This window comes from Panicum virgatum, chromosome 1K (assembly GCF_016808335.1).
Source record: "Panicum virgatum strain AP13 chromosome 1K, P.virgatum_v5, whole genome shotgun sequence".
Lineage (NCBI taxonomy): Eukaryota > Viridiplantae > Streptophyta > Magnoliopsida > Poales > Poaceae > Panicum > Panicum virgatum.
In genome coordinates, this window is record NC_053136.1 from 49,686,264 (window position 1) to 49,696,218 (window position 9,955).

Below are 9,955 nucleotides of genomic sequence, written 5' to 3' on the forward strand. Positions count from 1 at the left end.
AGCCGAGGAAGGCCGACGGCGCGCGCTGCCTTTTCTCTCCAGGCACGGCCACCGCACCGCGGTTGCCCACCGGAGAGTCGGAGACGGCCTGGAGGGAGGCCGCCGGCGCGCCGCTGTCTTCCGGATCGCAGTCGGTGCGTGCACGCGCTTGCCGCATGCCTGACAGGTGGGTCCAGAAGAATTAGGTCCGGGCCGAAAAGAGCTTGCGCGACCGGATCCACGAGAGACGGGGCGGAACGGATAGGGACGGTCACCACGGCGCGACGCCGCGACGGCGATCGAGGCCCCGTCGGATCGCTGGCTGGGCTGGGAGCCCAGCCGTTCGGCAGTTCCAGTCCAACCCTCCTTCGTCCCCCCCCCCCCCCCCCCCTCTCTGCTCTCTGGCTCTCATTCCCGCACCCCCATCGTCGTCCTTGGCCACTAACTGTTTCCAGCTGCTACAGTGTTCCCAGCGGCTACTGTAGCTGGAATAGTACTAGCTGGGAATCAGCCCAGCCAGTCCAGCCAATTTAAGCTCATCCGAACGGCGCCCGAGTTGCGGCTGCACTGCACGGTGCCACGGCGACGCTCCTGGGGGACCGCACGCGCGCCATGCAGGCGCCGAGGTGCGCCGCGCGAGGTGGAAGATGTCGCCAGCATCGCCCACTCGGTCGCGCGCGGGGCCTCCGGGCGGGACGAGAGCGACGCGGCGGGCGTGGGGGGGGACTCGACACCGCGCCGCCGGGCGCGCGCGGCCGGCACCCGAAAGCGGCGGGCAGCATGATCGCGGAGGCGTCGTCTGCCCGATCGGCGTCGCGAGCGTGAGCGTGACGGGCGCCCACTCCCTCGCCTTGCTTGCCGCGGTTTTTTTTTTGAAAAAGCTTTTCTAAAAAAAAACCCTGCAGTCCTGCAGCTGGTGCGCGACGAGAAACGACAGGGGATTCCTTCCGGGGAGGAAATCCCCGGCTTTCTTATCCGCGCCGCGCGGTTCGCGTCTTGGCGACGGCGAGTCGGTCTGGTCCCTTTTCTGGGGGGGGGGGGGGGGGGGGGGGGGGGGGGTGCATACGTCAGCGGGGTGCGGCGGCCGGCCGAGCAAGATCAAGCTCGGCGGTGCCGGTGCGTGCGTGCGTTCGTTCACGGCTGTCCGCGTCGCCTTTTGAGTCGGCCAGCATAGATTCGGTGTTCAAGGATCGATTCGAGCAGGCGGGTTAAATTGATCTTTCCCTTTTTTTTTTGGTTACCAGTAATAGAAAACGGCAGAAACAAAAAAAAAACATAGACAAACTTATCAGAGCAGGCGGGTTAAATTGATCTTTCCCTTTTTTTTTTTGGTTACCAGTAATAGAAAACGGCAGAAACAAAAAAAAACATAGACAAACTTATCAGAGCCAGGTTTCGATCCTGGGACCTGTGGGTTATGGGCCCACCACGCTTCCGCTGCGCCACTCTGATTTTTGTGACGATGACGTCCTTTAAACTTTCTTAGCTGCACAAACGAGCGCTCTAACCCTATATAATTGGTTAGCTCAAAGGTTCGCCATCTACGACTACGAGACTAGCTACGACTTCCCTGGCTTGACGTATTTATCAGCATCGGCAAATTTTCGTCGCAGCGTGCCCCTGATACTACTCTAATGTGTCGCTCTAAGCCAACAGGATTAGAGCCCGTATGAGATGCAGGCAGACCGCAGACCATGAACTCTTGTCAAATATCCGCGTCGCGTGGGTGGGGAGAGGAAGGAAGTGGGACGAACAGCAACAGCGAGCGGCACGCGCGGGCGCGGCGGCAGGAAATGGGCGCGCACCAGCGCCAGCGCGACACGCGCCGCCGCGGCCCCGCCACACGCCCGTGCCCCTCCGTGGCAGGCAAGGCCGGGTCGCCGGCCTCCATTCGGTCGCGAGCCCCCGCCTCCGGCTTTGCCGAGCCGGGCGTCCCCCCGTCCCCTCCCCTCCGCCGGCTAGCTTTCGCCCACGGCCTCGAGTGCTCTACGGGTGGGCTTGTTGACCCGCCCGTCCTGCTCGGCGCGGCAGCACTGGCCGATGAATTGACCCGCTCGTGGAGTCCGTGGTTGGCTAGAGCGCGGGCAGGGCGAGTGGTCGCAATCATCGCGCCATGGATTCGCCTCCGCTGCCATGGCGGATGGCGCGGCCAAAGCAAGCACACGGACGGGCAGGGCCGGGCCGGGTAGTGGCCACTGGCCAGGGGCCAGGGGCCAGGGGCCAGGGTATAGCTTAGCTTTGCGTCTACAACTTGCATTGTAGCGGCGGGACGCGATGCATGGTGGGTGGGGATTTGGAGGATGACGTCTCCTTTTGAAATCTGAAGGCTGGCTGTCCCGACGGCTCTGCTTTTATCTCGTCCCGTCGCGACGATTTGGCGATTTGCTGTCTGTGCAACTCGAGCATCGTTCTGTCCCGGCCTGGAGATATGGACTGATTTGAAGCGAGCCTATGGACGTAGGAGTATGCACCTGTCGGTGTGCAATTAGAAGCTGTAATGGTCACGTACACGCTACGATGCAAGAAAGCCCGTTCTATGGTTTACTAGGTATGATCTATGATGAGGATGGGGGTACTGTTTCACGTACACACAAAAAAGTAGGTTTACTATCGATCGCTAGGAGAGATGTCGCAGCCTTACACGAAAAAGAATGGACATCTCGAGTATCATCACTGAATGGATCCGTTTACTTTAGCCTTTACTCTTTAGTAGAGGGCAAAAGGAGCTTGGAATTAGGGAAGCTCCACAATCCACATGTTTGGAACCGCAAGAATTCCACCATTCACCCATATTCAATTCCTAAAGTATGTAGTGCTACTAAGATGATCTAGTACCTTCCAGTCGTACCCGATTCAAGGTTTCAGGTGCACTAGTAGTTTTTTTCTAAAAAAAAAAGGAAAAAGGAAGTGTGCCCTGTTCTTGCACTTGGACTCATTTTTTAAATATTTTTTGAAGGATAGGAAAATGGTGCATGCCCTATTCCTGCATGCGCATCATTAGCATGCGACTTGCGCTCTAGTACGTGACCGTGCTGCATTACCCAACCCTTGCGGCTTTCAGACTCTGCGCGTGAGTGCGCGGACATCACCCTAGGCGCTACCACCACACTACCAACTCTCCCCAAAGGATCTTTTTTTTAAAAAAAAAAACTCGCCAAAGGAACTCGCCTCGTTTTCCGTAGGTCCGCCCGTACGCCGTCTAGGCGCCTACAGCTTCCCCACATATCATCCCAAATTAGGTAACCACGGGGTCCAGCGTGTCCCAAAGAGATGGAGTGGAGACACACACAGTGCCTCTTGTTTTCTTCCAGGACAATGAGAGATTCGGTCGACGGTGATACGACGCGTGATCGGTCGATCCAACGGCCGATAGATTCTGTGTCCGGGTCGGTGGATTTACGGGCATGACTGGTGCGCCTGATGGGGGCTGCCGGACACGAATCTCGCCGCCGTATACGAAAAGAAAGAAGCCAATCTTTGTGTAGGCCAACGGGCCTCTGGTTTCAACATGGCTTTCCCAGTAGCATTATTGATCAAGGTCGCCACCAAGAGCCAGACAGCCTCAGTTCTGCTTGTGCCATCCATATGGATCAGTAAAACCAGGTCCGGTTCAGTCAAAGTTGTCGACTTCAATAGCTGAGCCGCTGAGGTCGACCATCAACCAGCTGACCCCATTGGTCTTCCACATAATGATATGTTACAGTGTTGCACCGGATGAATTGACTAATCCAGACAAAGGGGCATATCAATCGACGAGAAGATAGCAAAATTTTGTTACCTTGTACTTACCTCGTGCTTGATGGCGGCATGATGGGGTGATTTCATTTTATCAGGGTGGGGTCTCAATCTTTGACAAGCATGTTACCACAGCAAGGTGAATCAATCGTGGAAGCAAAGGAAACCACGTAAAAAACAAACGGGCCGTCTTCTTTCCTCTGATCATGACAATCTTTTGAGAGTTTTCCCCTTCATTCTTGTGATCAAGATCCAAAGAGAGAACCGGATAAGATTTCCATGTCTTCCAAAGACGATGGCCTTGTAGCTCTAGGGTCTAGGCCATTGAATGAGTCCAGAACAGATTGCCCTGGGTGCAAATGATTTGACTGGCGGCTGGAATCCCAGATCAAATCCAATTGAACACGACCGCTCCCCTAAACCCTGGAGCCTCCAGTTCTTTCTCTGGCTTTACCATTCTCTTCCAATCCAGTTGAGATAATTTTCCTCCAGTTCTTTCACTGGCTTTACCATTCTCCTCCAATCCAGTTGAGCAAATTTTCCTCCAGTTCTTTCTTTGGCCTTTACCATTTTCCTCCAATCAAGTTGAGCAAATTTTCAGCCAGTAGCTGACCGCAGTATTTCTGTCGACAGCAAGCTGAATATGAGAATGACGAATAGCTTGACCATGACGTATGATTGGTGCACCTCCTATTTACGCTGACATGATGCATCTTCATATTTTGAACTCGAGGTTGCACTTGAGCATCAGCATAACAAGATACCTTTGTTACAAAGTAATTCAAAGTCTAGAAGTTAATATGCCATTCTAGCAAGGAAACAAGCAAATGGAAAATAACTCAAAGACTTTTAAAAAAAAGAAAATAACTCAAAGGAGTCCTATCACTGCTCCTAGGCCACAATATTTGATACTAATGTCAGAGCAGCAAATATTGAAATATATACACCTATTAGAATGGAGCTATGTATGAAAAATGATTTTCTTTCTGAGGCTAATGCATAGACACTCCCATAAAATACACATGGATCAGGATAGTTCAGGTTTTACTTTCAAAAAATAAGGTCCTAAAAGCCTGACAAAACCATGTTTGCCAACTGGTCAAAACCATCCTAGGAACAGAACGTCACATTGAAGGCCACTAGAATTCTTAGTACATAAAAACTCTGTTAAATAATAAAAGGTAGGAAGCTAGTGGAACTATGCATGTTTATGTGCCAGAGCATAAGAGCTAGTGGATATGGTTTTCCTTTAGTTGAAGGGAAAATTAATGCCAAGTTGCCAACTTCAGAAGTGCATATTCTTTTTATCTGGGCAAAATTCAAATGGGGGCCACAGCAGTGGACAAGCAGTGGACAGAAGACACCAACCTTGGTACCTCTTCTTTCCTTCCTGAAATATTCGGACAGAAGACACCAACCTTGGTACCTCTTCTTTCCTTTCTGAAATATTCTCCCATTGCATGAGAGCTCTACCAGAAACTATCAGCAGCCATTGCAGAACAAAATACCATTCCAATGTCCCTTAGGATTACTGCTGTCATCATTAATTCACCACACTGTTTTCATTTTTAGAAAAAAGATCTTGAAACCCCAGGCTAGAAGTAGATCATGAATGCGCAAATACAACCCTTTCTATGGAAAATAGTATCTCGATCATGTATTGTACCTAGTCATGCATGTGCAAATACAACCCCAGGCAGGAAGCTGATCCATGACAGTATGGCTATTTCAAGCATACACCTTTAACTTTACAGTCCATTTCCCTTCCACAATTCTTCACAAATGCCTGTCACTGTTATCCAACCACCATTCTCTTTAAATGGCCAGAGCACCTGGTGCTAGTGACGTTATTCAGGACCCTGCATCTCATGGCCTTTGTTTGATCGCAAATGGACAGTCTAGATGGAGGCACTTTTGGAAACATACTGGGTCAATACATTTCATAAAGCTGGCACAATAATTAAAAAAATACATGATGTCCATCAAGACATTTGGTAATTTCAGTCTCATGTATATGTGCAAGTTCTGCTGCTGTCTCTGGCTTCTGTACATCAAAGCAGCACAGAAAGGCAATTTTTCAACGTTGCAGCTGTGGGTCCTGTGCGTTTCCATGATTCTTGCACACTATAAATCCACCCCAGTACCCTCTTCTTTTCTTTCACAAGCCATTCTTCCCTCCATTTCACAGCTTGAGAGAACATGTACCCTGCTGAGATTGCTAGTGTTCCATACTTATCTCATGCAAGTGCAGCCTCTTTCAAACCTCATTACCATGCAGCTACAAATGACTTCCTCTTCCAGTATAGCAACCTTCTGGTGCCTCATCCTTCATACTACCAAGATGTTGCCCACCTGGTTTATGAAGCAAGCTTGCCAGTTGGTAACAAATCCAATTCAGAGGAATCAGATGATTATCAACGCAGCCTTGCAGAAGAGCGCAGGAAGAGAAGGATGATATCCAATAGGGAGTCTGCCCGACGATCACGCATGAGAAAGCAGAAGCAGTTGAGTGAGCTCTGGGCGCAGGTTGTCCACATGCGCAGCACCAACCGTCAACTCCTTGATCAGCTGAATCATGTCATCAGAGACTGCGACCGTGTTCTCCATGAAAACTCGCAGCTGAGAGATGAACAAACCAAATTGCAGAAGCAGCTTGAGAAGCTCCCTGTAGAGACCACAGGTAGTGGCGTCATGAGTCCTGACTCTTGAAGTATCCAGGATTACATGTATTAGATGGATAATATGAGACTTAAACTAAGAGGCTTCCTTCGTTCTATCCTGAGATTTCATTTTTGTATCTTTGCTCTATGTTCGGTATCAATGTTAGTATGTAGCAGCCAGGTGGTGACTAGTGAGTTCTCCATTTTATTTCATCATATTCTATTCAATGTCATAAAAGGATAAATTAGCAAGGAACTTCATTAAGTTATTTTCTCAGAAAACGGTCACAAGATGATCTGTTAGTGGAATAAATAGCCAGCTATATATATGAGGTCAGTAAGCTAGCCACTCAATTTCATGCGTATCCAACATAGCGAGGATCACAAGAACTGAAAAGATCCATGAAAACTGGAACGCATTCTGTAATTGGCAAAATGCACTAGTCCAAAATCTCTTTTTGGCTACTGGGGAAATGAAGTGTTATAAGGATTTCCTTTATGACGTTCATTTCTTATAAAGAGCTGATCAGATAGGGTTGTCACATAGGGGAACTGTGTCGAACAGGACCAATGCAAAAGTGTTGCTCAAACGACAATATGAAGCTATAATCAATAGTTCAACACAAGTCAGATACATATTCATATGCACTGATGAAGTCGATAAGGATTTCATACTGTTACTCACGATAGCCGGTAGTGGAGATTCCCATAAAAAGAAAATAAAGGGTGCTGTCAAAGCACTATTGAGTGCAAATGTAGTTACCTTTGTTCCTCAGAAAATTCAATTTCCTGCAGGCTCCTGATTCAATTATGCAAACCCCAACCTGCCAAATCTGAGATATGGTCCATGCACTTGATTGTGAACATTACTAGAGCTCCTGCTACAAGGCTGTTACTGGGGCTTCCATCCACAAGAAACTGCCTGAAACTTGGATATGCTATATAGCACGACACACATAAAATTTCACCAGTGAGAGTGTATTAGGGCCCTTGGGGGCATTAGAGGTTAGTATCAAGCATCAGAAAAGGTGAAGTTTCCTTGATTTTTTTTTCAGCATATCTGTTAGCAGCTCAATTTTCACTCTCATTGAGCTGAGAGGATGACACTCAAGTTGGGGAAGTTTTCTGGGTTTTTCTTCATTCACACTCACAATGCCATGCCTTCCAACGGGAGGGGTGGCCACATATATATACAGCAGGCTGCTGGGCAGCAAACGAAGCCAATAATGCTAGTCTAACACTAGTCTAACTGTTGTCCTAGAGAGGACACTAACTGTTGTCCTGCAGTCCAAGATGTTGCAGGGGTACAAGAGATGCCTGCAGTCCAAGATGCTAAGGACTACAAGATGTTGCAGGGGTACAAGGGACCACAAAGACCAACAGCAAAGACTTATCCATCATTCTCCCCCTAAGTCTTGTGCGTGTCTTGTGGGAAGATTGGACCATCCCAGTCCTGGAGCAAAGCTCAAGGAACTTGATCCTCCCAAGGGGCTTGGTGAGCAGATCCGCAAACTGATCCTTGGTGTTGATGTAGCTCGCCTTGATGCTTCCTTCCTCCAAGCAGCCTCGGATGAAGTGATACCTCACCCGGATGTGCTTGCTCCGTTCGTGGAAAACGGGGTTCTTCGCCAAGGCCAGAGCAGACTTGCTGTCCACCCTGAGCTCCACTGCTCCAGTGTCTCTGCCGAGTAGATCACCAAGCAGTCGAGCGAGCCAGAGCGCCTGAGTCGACGCGGTGGAGGCCGCTATGTACTCGGCCTCACAGCTGGACAAGGCCACCACCTGCTGCTTGACCGACTGCCAGCTAACGAGGCACTTGCCGAGGAAGAAGAGGATCCCGCTCGTGCTCTTGCTGGTGTCGATGTCGCCGGCGTGGTCGCTGTCGTTGTACCCGACGAAGTGTGCCGCTCCAGGGCACCTCGGGTAGTGGAGACCGTGGTCGAGAGTCCCCGCAACATAGCGGATGATCCTCTTCACGGCCTGCTGGTGCTCCGTCATCGGTCGCTGCATGAACCGACTAACGTAGCCGACGGAGAACGCCAAGTCCGGCCGTGTGTGGGCGAGGTAGCGGAGGCTCCCCACAAGGCGCCGGTACTGAGTAGCGTCCACCTCCTCTGCCGTGCTGTCACGGCTCAGCTTCAGCCTCTCCTCCATCGGAGTGAGAGCTGGGTTGCAGTCGGTGAGCCCAGCGAGCTCGACGATGCGCTTGGCGTAGGCGGTCTGTCGAAGTGTGATCCCGGAGTCGTCCTGGTGCACCTCGATCCCCAGGTAGAAGGAGAGAGGCCCCAGGTCGCTCATCTGGAAGGTGGCCTTCATCTCCTCCTTGAACGCCACCACCTCCGCATCCTTGGTGCCGGTGATCACCAAGTCGTCGACGTAGACACCCACCAGCAGGGCATTTCCGCCATTGCCCCGCCGGTAGATGGCTGCCTCGTGCGGGCTTTGCTCGAAGCCCATCCCCTTGAGCGTGGAGTCCAGCTTGGCGTTCCACGCCCTCGGGACCTGCCGCAAGCCATAGAGGGCCTTGCACAGGCGTAGCACCTTGCCCTCCTTGCCGGGGATCGCAAACCCCGGCGGTTGGTGCACGTAGACCTCCTCCCTCAAGTCGCCGTTGAGAAACGCCGACTTGACGTCCATGTGATGGACGCGCCAGCCCTCCTGGGCAGCCAGCGCAAGGAGAAGTCGCACGGACTCCATCCGTGCCACGGGAGCGAAGGCATCGTTGAAGTCGACCCCCTCCTGCTGCACGAAACCTCGTGCCACCAGGCGAGCCTTGTGCTTGACGACGGTGCCGGCTTCATCCCTCTTCAGCTTGAACACCCACTTAAGGGTGATCGCGCGATGACCACGAGGGAGGTCAGCAAGCTCCCAAGTGCGGTTCTTCTCAACCGCGTCCATCTCCGACTGCATCGCGGCACGCCATGCCGCGTGTCCCTCGGCCTCTGCGAAAGACCGTGGCTCGCCGTCGTCGCACACGAGGTGCAACTGCGCCTCCAGGTCGTGAGGCACCAGTCCCGGCACCGGCTGATCACCGAGAAGGTCCTCCATCGTACAGTACCGCAACGGCTCGCCGTCGTGATACGCGTCGACGCGCTCCTCGTCGTGAGAGAGCGGAGTAGCGAACTCCACCGGACTGTGCTCAGCACGAGCAGGTGTCGAAGTAGACGTGCCCTGAGGAGTGGCTATCGGTACTGGAGTGCGCGGCGTCGCCGGCTGTGGTGGTGCAGCCGAGGAACTCGGCGCAGCCGGAGTCGTAGCTGAAGGGCGTGGTGCCGCCGGTGTGGCGGGCGCCGGAGTCGGTGGAGGCTCGAGGACCGGGGTAGGCACGTTCGGCGAAGAAGAGCTGCCTACTCCCCCAGCTCCCTCGAAGTGGACGTACTCGACGGTGAAGTCATCGTACGTCGGAGCCGATCCGTCGTCCACTGCCTTGTCCCACGCCCATCCTCGCCCTTCGTCGAACACAACGTCGCGCGCCGTGCGCACACGCTGTGTCTCCGGGTCGAGAATGTGGTAGGCCTTCGAACCCTCCGCGTAGCCGATGAACACTCCCGGAGTGCTCCTGTCGTCGAGCTTGCCGATGT

At 52.4% G+C, this 9,955-nt stretch overlaps 1 protein-coding gene and 1 non-coding gene across 2 annotated transcripts; one reads left to right on the top strand and one right to left on the bottom strand.

Annotated features, from left to right (window-relative positions):
- Window positions 1-1,359: 1,359 nt before the first annotated feature.
- TRNAM-CAU lies at window positions 1,360-1,431 on the bottom strand. The gene has a single exon. It is a non-coding gene; the product is annotated as a tRNA-Met (tRNA).
- Window positions 1,432-5,801: 4,370 nt separating this feature from the next.
- Window positions 5,802-6,711, top strand: LOC120640491 (basic leucine zipper 8-like). Its single transcript, XM_039916352.1, has one exon. The coding sequence runs from the start codon at window positions 5,914-5,916 to the stop codon at window positions 6,421-6,423; it is 510 nt and encodes a 169-aa protein (XP_039772286.1). The 5' UTR covers window positions 5,802-5,913; the 3' UTR covers window positions 6,424-6,711.
- Window positions 6,712-9,955: the final 3,244 nt, after the last annotated feature.

What these genes read in the sequence shown, in the direction of transcription:
- LOC120640491 (XM_039916352.1), top strand. Translation starts at nt 5,914, where the DNA reads ATGTACCCTGCTGAGATTGCTAGTGTTCCATACTTATCTCATGCAAGT.